The sequence below is a fragment of the Jaculus jaculus genome, chromosome 10, assembly GCF_020740685.1.
Source record: "Jaculus jaculus isolate mJacJac1 chromosome 10, mJacJac1.mat.Y.cur, whole genome shotgun sequence".
In the NCBI taxonomy this organism is placed as follows: Eukaryota; Metazoa; Chordata; class Mammalia; order Rodentia; family Dipodidae; genus Jaculus; species Jaculus jaculus.
The window spans coordinates 98027772-98043385 of record NC_059111.1 but is presented as its reverse complement, the minus strand read 5'-3'; the positions used below and the strand labels follow the sequence as shown (position 1 = coordinate 98043385).

The 15614-nt window shown below is 40.0% G+C and overlaps 1 protein-coding gene across 1 annotated transcript in view; it reads right to left on the bottom strand.

Moving 5' to 3' along the window:
• Window positions 1–884: 884 nt before the first annotated feature.
• Chrm2 (cholinergic receptor muscarinic 2) overlaps window positions 885–15614 on the bottom strand; it is a 142022-nt gene continuing 127292 nt past the window's right edge. The window contains exon 3 of the mRNA XM_004661184.2: window positions 885–3252. Within this exon, the coding sequence (XP_004661241.1) occupies window positions 1812–3212 (1401 nt within the window). The 5' untranslated portion in view covers window positions 3213–3252 and the 3' untranslated portion in view covers window positions 885–1811. The remainder of the gene's footprint in view (window positions 3253–15614) is intronic.

Here is a 15614-nt window from a genome sequence, read left to right as displayed (position 1 = left end):
CAGGAAGTAATCTTAGGCTGAAACTGCTGCCCATTCAGCTTCAATTGTATGAGAGATTACAGCCTTTGAGATTGGGCCAGTTGGCCTGCATTGGGACAACCAGAAGAATGTAGACTTTTGAATGGGCCTGAGTACTCAAGGAGTGTCCTGTTCTTCAGTCTGCTTTGTTCCCCCCTGGATTAACAAGTTGGCACACTACCTGGTATTATGGAGTATAAGGAATGAAGGAAAGAGAGGGTCATTGAATTTGCAACACGGTCTTGTGTTTTGGAAATGGCCATGGGCAGTGTGAAGCAGGTTTGCTGGATGCCTGCATGGAGACCTGTAGGAGCCATGAGGATGAACTTTGGATTGCAGTGGAGACCTAGTGGAGATGCCAGGACCACAAGATGGTTGTTAAGGAAAGCTGCCGGCCAGGGATGAAGTTTTCCTGGACCGTGAGTAGCCTAGCTGGAGGGGCTGAATGGGAACTCCAGAGAATTGTTGCTGGTTACAATTATGGGACTTGGAGATTTATTACTGGCTAGAGTTATTGGAATTGATGTACAGAGTTTGATGTTTGCCTGGTTGTTTAATCTTGTATTGGCTGAATATTTCTTTGCTTTGCCCAATAGCAGATTTTGCAGTGAGAATTTTTATTCTGTGCCGTCATGATTTTTTTTTGGGGGGGGGCAATTTTTGGTATTATGGCTCAGTTAAAAGATCTTGGATTATGGGGATATATGAACATCATTGGAATTGATAAAAACTATGGGGACTTTTAAAGTTGGATGGATGCATTGCATTTTACATCATGTATGGTTATTAGTTTATGGGGGCCAGGGGCATAATGTGGTGGTTTGATTCAGGTGTCCCCATAAACTTGGGTGTTCTGAATGCTAGGTTCCCAGCTGATGGAGATTTGTGGATGAATACCTTCAGGAGGCAGTGTATTGCTGGGGATGGGATTATGGGTGTTATAGCCAGCTTCCTCTTGCCATGCGAACCTGACTACAGCATGAATTAAGCACTTATAGGTTTTTGTACTTTCATGACTGCAAAAGACACAGTGAGGAGAGGCAAAGGGTCCTATTTTCATGGCTGACTCTGGATGGGTTTAGGAGTGCTTCAGGTATTAGCCATACACAACATAAATCTAGAACGTACAAAAAAAAATGCTATTACTGGGGGAGAAACACAGTGCGACCTACTTGGATTTTTTGTTTGTTTGTTTTCTTGCTTTTCCTGATAGGAAAAGAAAAAGGGTAAAGAAATAAGCATTGACTACATTGAAATACTCCAAATCAGATCCATCTCCAGAGTAGGTCCACTCATTACTCTGGAGACAATGTCTATATCCTGCTTGATGTCCCCCATTGTAGATTCTCTGATTCCTGATGTTCCTGTCTGTATGCTAGCATGTAACTGTGGTATTTCTTCCTCATCCGGACACATGAGACAACATGTGACAATGAAAAGAACAAAGAAAAGAATGAAGTTATTCTCACTGTGCAGTGACTGATAAAAAACCATAGATTCAGAAGCCCTTCTTTGAGAGTGAAGGAGACAGCAGAGGGTCGCTCTTTAGGTGAACAATTCCCACATTTTGTTGTCTCTGTGATCCTAAGTGGCCAGGGTTTATAAAGTGCAAGCCTCCTTTGGAGCTGGATTCATGGCCATAACAAGCACGTCACCCTGGAGCTCCTGATCCCACGTTCCATGGTAAGACTGCAAAGGGTCATGGCAGAGATATCTTACCACCAGGAGCTTTCTCATTCCATCCCTTCTTCACAAGCTCCTCTGGACCACCTTCTTTCTTTCCAAAGACGTCTTTACCTTGTAGCACCTATGTTCTTGTAATGACACATGAGAAGGTGTTTGAAGGTCTTCTTGAAGGTGGCGTTACAAAGCGCATAGCAGGCTGGGTTGATGGTGCTATTGATGTAACAGAGCCAGTAACCAATTGTCCACACTGTGTTGGGGATGCACGGTGCACAGAAGGTATTAATGAGCACCATGACATTGTACGGTGCCCAGGTAATGATAAAAGCCAGCAGGATAGCCAAGATTGTCCGGGTCACTTTCTTCTCCCGAGAAGGAGGTGGCTTCTTTTTCGCAGGTTGCTTGGTCATCTTCACAATCTTACGGGCGACGATGTTCTGTTTTTCATCTCCGTTCTGGCCCGAAGACCCAACTAGCTCTACAGTGGTATTCGTTGGGGTGCACGAGTCACCTTTTTGGGTCTTGGTGACAATTTTAATACACGTTTGCTTAGAGTTCTCATCTTTGGAGTGGCCTAGGGAGGTGGAGACTGTGTTTTCGTCTTGGGTTATTTCATCATCTCTCATATTAGAGGCGACGGCGCTGACTGAGGTGGAGTCATTGGAACTCTCCTTCTCCTCCCCCTGGACACAGTTTTCAGTCCCGGCGTCCCTGGGAGCCTTGCCGTTCTGGATTTTGTTGTGCCCCAGGCCACCGTCACCGCCAGGCCGGTTGTTGTTGTTTGGCTTCACGATCTTTCCTTGCACCAGACTTGGAGACACGGGGTCTTGGTTGGCCACGGGCTCTTTCTTTTCTTTCTTAATCCTGCTCTTGCTGGCTCGGGATATGTGCCAATACAGCACGGTCATGATGATCACCGGCAGATAGAAGGCTGCAATGGCTGTACCAAAGGTGACAGCAGCGTTGGAGAAGAACTGAATATAGCACTCTCCATCCTCCACAGTCCTCACCCCAACGATGAACTGCCAGAAGAGAATGGCTGGAGCCCAGAGGATGAAGGACAGGACCCAGGCAGCTGCGATCATCATGCCTGCCATTTTTGTGGTCCGCTTAACCGGGTAGGTCAGAGGTTTTGTCACACAGAAGTACCTGTCGAAGCTGATGATGAGAAGATTCATAACCGAGGCATTGCTGACCACATAGTCCAAGGCTAGCCAGAGGTCACACACCACCGGTCCCAAAGGCCAGTAGCCGATCACAGTGTAGAGGGTATACAAGTTCATGGAGAAGACACCTATGATGAGGTCAGCACAGGCGAGGCTGAACAAGAAGTAATTGTTGACGGTCTGCAGGTGGCGGTTGACTTTAATGGAAACCATGACCAGGATGTTTCCAATAATGGTCACCAGACTGAGGGATCCAGCCACAAGGACAATAAACACCACTTCAAAGGTCTTATAAGGACTGTTAATAGCCAAGCCATTATTAGAGGAGTTTGTGGAGTTGTTCATTTTGTGTTCTTTAGCCAAGTGGACAAATAAACATTTAAACCTGCAGGGAAATAGAATAAAGTTAATAAATGTAATAGGAACACTGCTTTAAAGCCCGTCACATTCCTTCCTTTGGGATCCCTTCCTGCATCATTTTTAGCTTGCCTTACCTGTTTCCCATGCCACATTTGCCTCACATAGAGGTGAAACACTGAGGTAGAGGACTCAAAATGTCTTTTTAGGCTGATAATTAATTGGAAGTCTAATAGCCTTGTGAATATCTCCCTATTCTGTCTGCATATCTCTCTGTCTCTCTTATCAGTTAAACAGAGGGTGCTCTTGATGACTTGAACTAAATAAGCCAAATTTATAGATGAAACTTTTCAAACTTCTGCCATGGAAATAAAAATTAATAACCCAGGGAGACGACAAAATTGTCATAGAGAGCATAAAACTGAGTTTGTGACTTCTATTGTCTATAACACCTTTCCTTCTGGCAACCTTTTCCATAATGCCACCGATGATGGTGACAATAATGACAATGTAATAGTTTATTAGGTAATGTACCCCTCCCAAAGAAAATTGTTATCTCTGACCTCGGATTTTCATTTGCACTCATTTTTACCCAGCACCATAGTATCCAAAAATTCCATACCTTATAAAAGAATCATAGCTCCTAAATGCATTCTGATATGACTGAACTTATTTTTCAGATGTTTTAATTTTCATTTCACGTGTGCATTCTATGTGGGTGTGTGTAAGGGTGTAACGTGATATGAGTGTAGAAGCCAGAGGGAAATAGCAGGGCATTGGCCCTCTTGTTCTACCTGTTTGAGACAGGAACCCTTTACTGTTGTTCTACCACTGGGACGGCAAGAGTAGCTGGACTGTTAGCATCAGATTCCCCTAACTTTGTCCCCCATTGCTGTAGGCACATTGGGGTTACAGATGCATGCACTACTTTTCATCTGACTCTCTGTGGGTGCTGGGATCTTACCTCTGGTCAGCGGACGTGTGGACCAAGCACATTTAACAACCGAGATATCTCCCTAACCAAAATATTTTCATTTTTAAGACAGTGCTTAATTTGTTAGGTTGCTCCTCTTTTTGCCTAACATTTTCTTTTGCTGACAAGGGAAATGACACCTAAAATGATAAAAGTATTAATATAAGGTCACACCATATATATCATGGTCAATCATAGAGGTGTGATTTTGAATCTTTGTGTGATCAGCCAATCTTCCTTTCATTTTCTCCACACATCCTTGCACAAGCGTCTTGACGGGCATTGTGATGTATCCTGACCAGGTAATGATGAGTCAGACCAAGTCCCTGCCTATGAGAGCTATAAGGTCTGGTGGCCTAGGTAGGTGGATAAAGGAAAACTCATTAAACTTGAGTGCACATTCTGCCACCTAGTCCTGTTGTCCATAAGTCCATTTCATCGCCAATTTTCAGACCATTTTATCAAAGTCTGATGACAACTGAGTAATAACTGACAACGTAGAAAGTCATTATGGGGATTTAGGAAAGAAGTTACATATTCTGGAGAAATAACAACAGGAGGCAAAATTACTTCCACCTCCTTCTGACAAAAAAAGCTGTGCAAGAAAGTAAGAATTACCAGGCTGGAGAGATGGCTTAACAATTAAGGAACTTGTCTGTGAGGCCTAAAGACCCAGGTTCAATTCACCAGTACCCATGTAAGCCAGTTACACATGCTGGTGCATGCATCCAAAGTTTGTTTGCAATGGCTAGGGGCACTGGTATATGCATTATTTCTTTCTCATCCATCCATCAATCACCAATCAATAAGATACTTTTAAAATATTTTAAAAAGAAAGTAAGAAATTACTTACTGTCAGTTCAAAATTTATAAATCTCTCTAAATTCTTGTGGAACTAATTACAAAGCAATGCTATGAGATGATATGGGTTGAGCAGTGGTCTGCCCTTGAAATCCATACAGAAAATACTTTGGCAAGTGTCTTATAGCACAAGCGGTGCTTAAACAAATGATATATTTTTCTCTAGAAAGAATCTGACTTCAAGCATCTTATAATAAATGAGACCTTGATAATAGGGGCTTAAACTTCATAAATAAGATGCCAGATTCAGAAACCATAAAATATATATAAACGAACTATATAATCATTTAAATATTTGTGTAGAATAATAAAAATAAATGCCAACAAATATTTGTAAAACGTGTCATAGAAAATAACTCAAAAATAAAGAATACCTGCAAAGCCAAAGGACCAAGGTTCAGTTACCCAGGATCCATGTAAGCCAGATGCAGAGTGGTGCATGCATCTGGAGTTCATTTGCAGTGGCTGGAGGCTCACCCACTTTTTTCTCTCCCTCTCAAATAAGTAAATAAAAGTAAAAATTAAAAAAAATATTAAAAATAAAAGACTGGCAATCTAAAACACTGACAAAGAAAAATGTTAATGATTTTAAACATATAAAAAGACAACTTAAAATTTTTAAATGCAAACTTTCTATGCATTTTGTTAAGGGTGCTATTTTTTTGGCAAATATGGTAGGAGTACAAGGCCACTTTCCACAAAGAAAATTTCTATGCATATGAATTATATAATACAGTAGTTAATTTTGCAACTATAAAAATTAAAATTTGTTCAGGAAAAATTTTCTTGGAAATGTAGGAATTTGTTGTTCAGGTGTACTCATGAAATGATTCCAAGGAAGAGGTCTATTCAAAGACATTAAATTAGTAATGTTATGCAAAAAGTCCCAGAAATATTAAATCTATTCATTAACATGGCATTTAGTTAGCATAGTATGGAATGTTCATAGTATGATATTATACAGTTAAATAATTATATATCTATATATGTGTGTATATGTCTTGGCTTTGCTTTAGAAAATATATATGTGTGTGGTATTAGAAGATGAAAGTAAGTCAAAGATTGTTATAGAAAGTAGCAGATCACTGAATAGCATATATTGTATATATTGTTTGTTGCAGTCAGGTTTGTACCACTGGCAGAAAACACTTGACCATGACAAGCTTGTGGGAGAAAAGGTTTAGTTTGGCTTACAGTCTTGAGGGAAAGCTCCGCAATGACAGGGAGAATGATGGCACAAGCAGAGGGTGGACATGATCTCCTGGGCAACATCAGAGGGGCAATAGCAACAGGAGAGTGTGCCAAACACTGGCAAGGGGAAACTGGCTATAACACCCATAAGCCTGACACCAACAATGTACTGCCTCCAGAAGACATAAATTCCCAAATCTCTACCAGCTGGGAACCTAGCTTTCAGACCACCTAAGTTTATGACTACCACATTGTTATACTAACCATAATAGCTATCATGGATAATGCTAAACACACGCACACACATATATACACACACACATATATAGAGAGAGAAACACACACACACCCACACACACACACCCACACACACACACACATATATATATATATATATACACATGGAGAGAGAGAGAGAGAGAGAGAGAGAGAGAGAGAGAGAGAGAGAGAGAGAGACCAATGGCTATTGAGAGACATCAAATAGTTTGTCCAGGAGGATGAAGTGAAAGAAAGAAATGCAACTTACTATTAGTGGACATGCTTCAGTAGTATATCTCTAGCATATTGTTGTTATTATCTAATTCAATACAATAAATATTATTTCACTATGCTAATGGTTCTTCAGTGGCTCACATAACCATAAGATTAATATTCTAACTTAGAATAATAATTAGACAAAAGGATCTGTAAGTTGAAGTATCTCCTATAAACTGTGTCTGGTTTGGGTGTTTGTCCCAGCAACATGGAGCTGATTACAACAATAGGTATATGGTTCTTATGCCCTTTAAGAGTATGTATCTGGGGCTGGAGAGATGGCTCAGCGGTTAAGTGCTTGCCTGTGAAGCCTAAGGACCCTGGTTCAAGGCTTGATTCCCCAGGACCCACGTTAGCCAGATGCACAAGGGGGCGCATGCATCTGGAGTTTGTTTGCAGTGGCTGGAGGCCCTGGCATGCCCATTCTCTCTTTCTCTCTGTCTGTCACTCTCAAATAAATAAATTAATAATAATAAATTAATTAATTAAAAAAAGAGTATGTATCTGTTGTTTCCCCATTGCTACTGTTCCCTTTTCTTGTTTACCAGTAACATTATTTTATTCAGTAAAAATCATAGAAGAAAATACATCTTTAGATCTCTCAGGTAAATATTCTCTCTGTAAGTATTAATAGCTACAACTAGCATATGCAATGTACTATACATCACCTCTTTAGGAAGAGGAAAACTAATGATATAAAAGATTTTAAGCATCTTTTAATGATAAGGCTGGAAAGTAAATAATTTACAACGAAAATCAGCACTTATCTTTTGTTACATAGCCTCTGTCTATCTTCCTTCCCCTTGAGAGAGCCACACTTATTTCTGAAAGGTGTGCAGTTTCTAAGCAGCTGAACAAGAATGAACCATGCAGAACACGCTAGTAACAACAGGTTGTTTTGGATACCCTGGAATCCTTATCCAGATGGAACACAGAAAATGTCTGTGATATGAGCACATGGGACATTGCATTCCATGAATTTTGAGAGCTACATTGTTTAGTCGGCTATAATAATGTTGGATGTAAAAATGAAAAGCCTTCCACTTTGAGGCAAGTACAGGTATGTGAAAGGAAGCCTTGCCTTCTTCCCAAGGGATGTGGAAATTCTTCAAGGTTGTTCCACTTTCTTGAAAGAAAGAACTTGGGATGGAGAGATTGCTCAGTGGTTAAGGCACTTGCCTGTGAGGTCTAAGGACCCAGGGTTGATTCCCATGGACCCACACAAGCCAGATACACAAGGGGCACACGCGTCTGGAGTTCGTTTGCAGTGGCTGGTGGCCCTGGTGCGCCTATACTCTGTCCTTCTTTCTCAAATAAATAAATACATAAATGCATCTTGCTTCCAGGAGTCTCACACCATGACCACTGTCTTAGTTCCTGCAAGAGCTAATACTCCCAGTTTGGCACCACAGGGCGTCATCAAGGAATTGTGGTCACATCATTGATGAAAGAACATGTTCACAATGCACTAGACTGTGAGGATGGCCCTCAGGTCACTCATATTACACGACCAGTGTATAAGAGTGGCCCCTCTGTTATTCTACAATGGAGTGTATGACTAAGCCCTGAACGCACTATGGAAATTTAAGAGAGGGAAATATCTCCTGCTCTTAACTTCTTTGCTATTTGAGTTCATATATAGGCAGGCAGAAAATGTACCAACATTCAATATTTTCCTTACAAAGCTGTGGGTACCAGTGTCTTTTTAGTTAATAACTATATGATTCTGAGCATATTGGTGAAATTCTTATTTTCACTTATCCTCAAAAAAAAGGAATAATAGCAGTAGTAATCTTTGTTTAATTTCAGGATCAAGATGACATGTCATTCAACTATTATCTATAAATACTAAGCATTAAATACGTGGTATTAATATTTAAATATGTCAAACAGATGTAAGTTCATCATATTTCTTAAACTTTCTGAATAATAAATAAAGATTGTGTGTGTGTGTGTATGTGTGTATAAACTATGCTAAGGCAGATATACTATGAGATATAGTAATAGACATAATACCAAATTACTATAAATGATATTAATATCATTAAGAAAAATCATCAAAATGACAATTAGCATGTTTTTGAACATAATTACTATTCAAAGCTCTCCTTAAGGTGACTAGTGTTTTATTGCACATGTTTTTAAATTTTTTTTAAATTTATTTATTTGAGAGTGACAGACAGATAGAGAAAGAGGCAGATAAAGAGAGAGAATGGGCGCACCAGGGCCTCCAGCCACTGCAAACAAACTCCAGACGCGTGTGCCCACTTGTGCATCTGGCTAATGTGGGTCCTGGGGAATTGAGCCTCGAACTGGGGTCCTCAAGATTCACAGGTAAGCGCTTAACCACTAAGCCATCTCTCCAGCCCAATTGCACACGTTTTGTAAATGTTGTTGAGCAAAGAGTGGAATTAGCTGAGCTTCAAACTCAGGGCAGCTAATCCTGACTCAACTCCAAATAAATACATATTGCTTGGCTCAGGAATGTTCCAACGTAGATACCACCCTGTGTACACATCAGTCACTGGTATAACTAAACCCTAAGCCAGACATGAAACTGAGACCTTGCTTTGGACAACAGCATCAGGATCATCATGTACAGGCCACACTGAGGTTAAAAGTCATGGAAAGACATGAAATGAGCAAAGCAGTACCTATAAGAACAGGCCATTCACAAATCCAAATGGAGAAGGGAACTGGATGTCATTCAACGGTAGAGGTACAGTTCTTGTGTAGTAGGTATAAGGCCCAGCATTCTTTCCAAAGCAGCATGAAACACACATACACACACACACACACACACACACACACACACACACACACACACACACATGAATTGATAAATGACCTTTCATACCAATGACACCAAGGTTCTAAGAATTTATTCTGATTTTTTTTCTGGACTGTTATAGAGAAAATAGTAACAATTATGATTTAAAAGTAAAACTTAATGTAATGTACACCAGCCATAAGTTGAGAATTAAATAAAACAAGTTTTGTTGTTGTTGTTTTGCATTGCCTAGGTCTCTGGTAGCACACTGATATACACGTAATGATCACATTTAAAGCTGAATGCATTGTCCAAACAGCAGTTGACGTGCTAATTTTTTGCTTGCTATTTCACTTAATTCTTATAATAACCCTAAGATAAGTTATTCTCTCTTTTCTTCAGTTTATAGGTTATATTAACCAGAGAGCAGGAGACTCAAGGGTCATGATTCAAAGTTAGGTCTATCTGTCTCCTAGGAGCAAATTATTTCTCTGTGTCCATCCTTGACATAAGACCCTAGTCTCCCAAAAAGTTTTCTATAAGAACAAAAAATAGAATCAGGCATAATAAATCTTTGACTGGCAATAATTTGAACCTACAGAGAAAACAGACACTCTGGAAAATATATGAAATCATTAGGAATCATAGAAAATTTGTCATTACATAACAAAATTTCAAAACAAAAAGAAGGGTTGGCAATCAAGAAAGAGTCACAGTAAGTGGATTTTGTAAGTTCATTTTCATTATGCTTTGGAGAGATGGCTAAGTGGTTAAAAGTGCTTGCTTGAAAAATCTGATGGCCTGGGTTTGACCACCCAGTACCCGGCCACATATAGACAATAAAGAGAGATGCACACAGTGGCACATGCATCTTGAGTCTGTCTGTAGTGACTAGAAGCCATGGTAACAAATTCTCTCTCTCTCTCCCTACCCCCTCCCCCTCTTTCTCCTTATAAATAAATAATTTTTCAAAGGCAACCTTAGTATATATAATTGTTTTAGATCTCTAATGTCTTCTGCCATTTGAATACATTTTCAAAAATGGAAGTCTGGCATGGTGGCACATGCCTTTAATGCCAGTACTTGGGAGGCAGAGGTAGGGTTATTTCTGTGAGGTGAGGCTAGCCTGAGACTCAGTAGTGACTTCCAGGTCAGCCTGAGCTAGAGCAAAACCACACTTGGAAAACCCAAAGGGGAAAATAAAAATTAAGGACAGTGCTGGTGGTCTTAGTCTGTCAGCCTCGGCCATTGAAAACTAGAAATCAGTCTATTCACCAAGCAAGCAAAGAGATTAGATCATCAGCCTGGTCAGTGTAGCTTGACGTTCTCACAACTGACCTCCATTAGCCTTTACATTATCTATCTATCTACCTATCTATCTACCTATCTATCTATCTATCTATGTATATATTTTGGGAATGATCACCATCATATGGCCTGACATGCTAAAATTTTATATTTACTTTAACAAACTATTCCCAGATATAGAACTGCCAGTACAAAATGTTGTTGTAGAAAAATATGAAAATATGAGGCTGGTATACTGGAACCTAAAGGGATTTTTAGTGTTCTTTGAGATAACATTTTACCTGAGGGACTAGCAGATGATAGTGTAGAGAATTTAGCCATTATCTCTTTCCTGTCTCAAGAAAGAGATGTGATATCTTATACTCTTTTATCATTAAAAGAAAGTAAGTAAAGCTTATCTTTAATTTATATATCATGTTAACAAATAAATATGCATTGATCTGATAAATGCTATTTTAATGGCAAATATTGCCCCTATGTGGAAAAAGTTGCCATTGAGATATATTGTCTATAATATTCTTTAGAACTTTCCAACATTTATTTTTTCTTTTTTTTTTAATTTTTTTTTTTATTTATTTGAGAGTGACAGACACAGAGAGAAAGACAGATAGAGGGAGAGAGAGAGAATGGGCGCGCCAGGGCTTCCAGCCTCTGCAAACGAACTCCAGACGCGTGCGCCCCCTTGTGCATCTGGCTAACGTGGGACCTGGGGAACCGAGCCTCGAACCGGGGTCCTTAGGCTTCACAGGCAAGCGCTTAATCGCTAAGCCATCTCTCCAGCCCTCCAACATTTATTTAATCCCACTTATTTAAGAACTACATTGATGCTGATATTAAATAGACTGATACTGCTATCAATAATCAATAATTCCTGCAATCAACCCTATGGGAGAGAAAAATAAAACTGAAAAAGAAACAAACAAAACAAGGAGAGATTTATTTAAGGAAACATTGGGGAATAGATCCCCCTTTCTCTAAAGAAACTTGTTTTTCTTTTCTTTTTTGCTTCACACAGTGTGCTATTGGGACAGCTAATGGCAACATGGTTTGTTAATATTATAAGCAAACATTCACAAACCTTGAATGTCATTAAGCTTAGATAAGATACATAGTAATACGAGTCCCAGACAGAGGGTCAAGAGGTAGTCTGTCCCTCAGAGCTCACAGATTTGCTATGTCACTTTCCAAGAGCTGTGGCATGGAGTTCATTTCCACTTGTTCTCCCCTCAATCTGGTTTACCTGTGAGCCACACCGCCCATTGTGGGTCTCTCCTGCTTTCACAACAGTTCCTGAGTCTCAGAGCTGCAGCAGTTGTGATGGGGGTGGCTAAGGAGTGGGGACCCTGTTAAGAAATCAGGGCTCTCTGTTTCTTTTTCTTTCAAAGATATCTTATTTAAGTGCTGGCGTGAGCAGATCCTTAAATGCCACCAGGGGCTGTGGGGGCGAAAGTGAAGAACAAATGGGTGCACACACACACAAAAAAAATAGGACATGTGCTTGTCTACAAGGAATTTCTAAACAAGGAGACATGCAAACTGCTGATGAAATCCCCAGTTTTCTACAATTCTGCATCAGTATGGTTAAGAAGTGCCAAGGCTAAGATTCCAGAAGGAAGGTCGGTCAGAATGGAATTAAATAAATATAGAAAGCTCCCTGGAAATCTTCTCGAAATATCTATCACTCATCTCCTTTGTCTCCTCCCTCTTATAATTTGCTTGTGTCTGACTTTTTTTTTTTAATTGTTCTGCAGGCTTTGTACAGTAGCTTGCTCTTAGGTTAGTGCAACCTAGAGCTGGTGGGTGGGTGATTGCCCAGGACCTTAAGCCTAAAAATATGAAGGTTCAAAAAGAATACTTACCACTTATTTACCTATGCCAATTTAAAAAACATTATCAGATTCCCCCCCCCAAAAAAAAAAACAAAAGGTGTGTCAAAAGTATTCTGGAAGCAATGTGTGAGCTTTTCCCATTTAGGAAACTGCAGCGCAGAATGGCAGACGTTACTAGATATGCATTATGTAAAATACTTGAGAAAAAGCCACACTGAAAACATGCTGCATTTTCCAAGCTGTGCTTTGAAGATCCCTGCATAACACTACACAGAAGTACTTTTATTAAGGAAGGAAGGAAGGAAGGAGGGAGGGAGGGAGGGAGGGAGGGAGGGAGGGAGGGAGGGAGGGAGGGAGAGAAGGAAGGAAGGGAAGGAAGGAAGGAAGGAAGGAAGGAAGGAAGGAAGGAAGGAAGGAAGGAAGGAAGGAAGGACAAATGAACAAAAGAAACAATGTAAAAAATAGCAGGAAAAACAAGTGATGTGGCTGAAGCAGCAGTCTGATCCTCACCTTAGGACAAATAGAAGAGAAAAACATGAAAACCTGCAGGGTTGTGCAAGGCCTCCTTACAGTCTAAACAGGTTTGCTGTCAAGTACAGTACTGCACTTAGTGACTCTGGGGCTGTGTCAGCTGAGTTACCTTTTCCCTTCTTTAAAACACAACATGAACCCCACTCAACCCTAGTCAAGTATCACAACGACCAGAGAAAGAGTGGTGAGCATTTCACTAGGACCCTTGTCTTTCTTAATACATTTGAGGCATGTTTTAGTTACTGTTCACACAAAACATGCCTTCTGCCAGAGAGGAAGAGGTCTGGACAAGCATAACCACAGCCAAACCTGGACATGCTCAACCTTTGGACTTTACATAGTGGAGCTCCCCCTAGGTATGCATGGTGGCATCCGTCCTATTCACAGATTGGTGATGAGGGTAGTGCGTTTGTGTCTCCTTGCCTCTTCCGGGCAAATGCAGCTTCTTATAGGTAGAATGCATGCACCGAAGCGCCAGCCTGTGACGTGCAATGTCCGTGATGAGCTCCAGAGCCAGCAGCCAACAACAGGACAAAGCCTGTCTGAAGGTCATCGTATCATCTCAAGGAAGAACAGGGGCAGACAGCAGAGCAGTTCCCTAAGAGCCATGAGCGCTGGGCATGACACAGCTGTATCGGAATCAATGCCTGCAACATTCTTAGCATCTTTAGCAGCTAGAAAAATGTGTGGTCAGCGTTTTTGTTTTTTTTTTTTTAATTTAATTTTTTTTTTGTTTCTTTTTTTCTCCCCTAAAGTTGGCAGGCTGCTAGTCTAATAACCCTAAATTAGTTAATTCATTGCCTTGAATTAAAAACGCGACTCAGATTTGCAGAGGAATTGAGCCTTGTTATGACTCTGAGGGAGAATTCTAGAATGAAACCTGTTGTTCTTCAGAAGCTGAGTAATTTCAAACTGCATGTCCTTTTCCGGGAGAATTTTCCACGGTGTGTGTACATGCCTTCCATTGGAAGCCTGGACAGAGCCCATGGTAACAAAGAGATTTGGGGTTATAGGACATGGAAAGAATATTGTGAGAACAGGAGAAAAAGATCAACTTAGGAATAGAGGAAAATTAATATGTTCCTCCAAAGGGCAACCAACATAACTGAACAAGAGTAAACAGAATAACAGGTTGTGTATTGATTAAAAGGTGTGCATATGAGTATAAAAGTATAAATATCTTTCCCCGAGTATAAAGGGAATTTAAGCTGGGATTACTTGCTCTAGCTAGGTAGAGATAAGACACCTAGTTGGTATTGAGAAAATATATTAAATATAAGCATGTCTGTCAAGTTCACTGCTTATGCTGAGGCAGGGAAAAGTTCAGCAATGGAAATGTTCTTATTTTCATAAAATGCTCCTTTATATGAAAATATAGATAAGTAGATTATAATTATGTGTATAAATACATTATTGACATATTTTTACTGGTCATAACAGTTTTCATTACACATAACTGTGAATGTACACTTGGGAAACATCATCAATCAATCTCTTGAATATAGCCATGAAAATCCTAGAAAAATGAACTCACCCCCACTAAGCTAAATCTTGGGTTGTCTTCAATGACACTAATGACACATGCCTCATATACTTGTGATTCATGCCAGATTCAATGAAGTCATAAAAATAAAATAGTAATGAAGTATAGCAAGTAATAGGCAGCAACTATTTTTATTGTTTCCAATTGAAACACAGAATGATTGTTTCCCTAGAGCCTGATTGCAGCCTATTTCCAGAACTCAGCAAAATGACCCCAGTGTTATCTCACCAACATTTGAAACACCAGAGCGTAGAGAAGATTAAAGTCTTCACTGAAAGATTGAATGGCAATTCAGATGAGAGAACATAAAAAGCTGTATCAACTCAGCAAAGATTTTTGTATCTAAAACACTAATTTAGATTGAAAATCAAGCAAGTTGGTCAGAAAGAGTGATGACATGAACATGGTCTACCGGAACAGTCAGCTCTCCTAGCTGCTTGAAATCAAACAACTTCTTACGGACCACTTTGGAGGAATCATGACATCATTGAATACGTATAATAAATGTACCACGTGCTGTCCCAACCCTCTTTCCTCCTATAAACCTCACCCCTTTTCCCTCTCATCCCATTACTTAGAACCCATTTAAAGATTTAATTATCTCTTATTTCATCACTTCTAGGCTTTCCAGATCATGTATCTCAGGCAAACTTAAGATATTGTTTCAAAGCCCTTATTTTCACTCATAGCCAGGAAATAGGTTTTGTGTTAACTAACCCTACCACAAAAGGTGTGGCAAGATTAATGTTTCCATTCCTGATCGGTGTCATCTAAGCTTTGTAGTTGACTCAGCACACTTTCTCTGCCTCTGACTCCACCATGACACACAGTAGCCTAAACACTTCCTGTA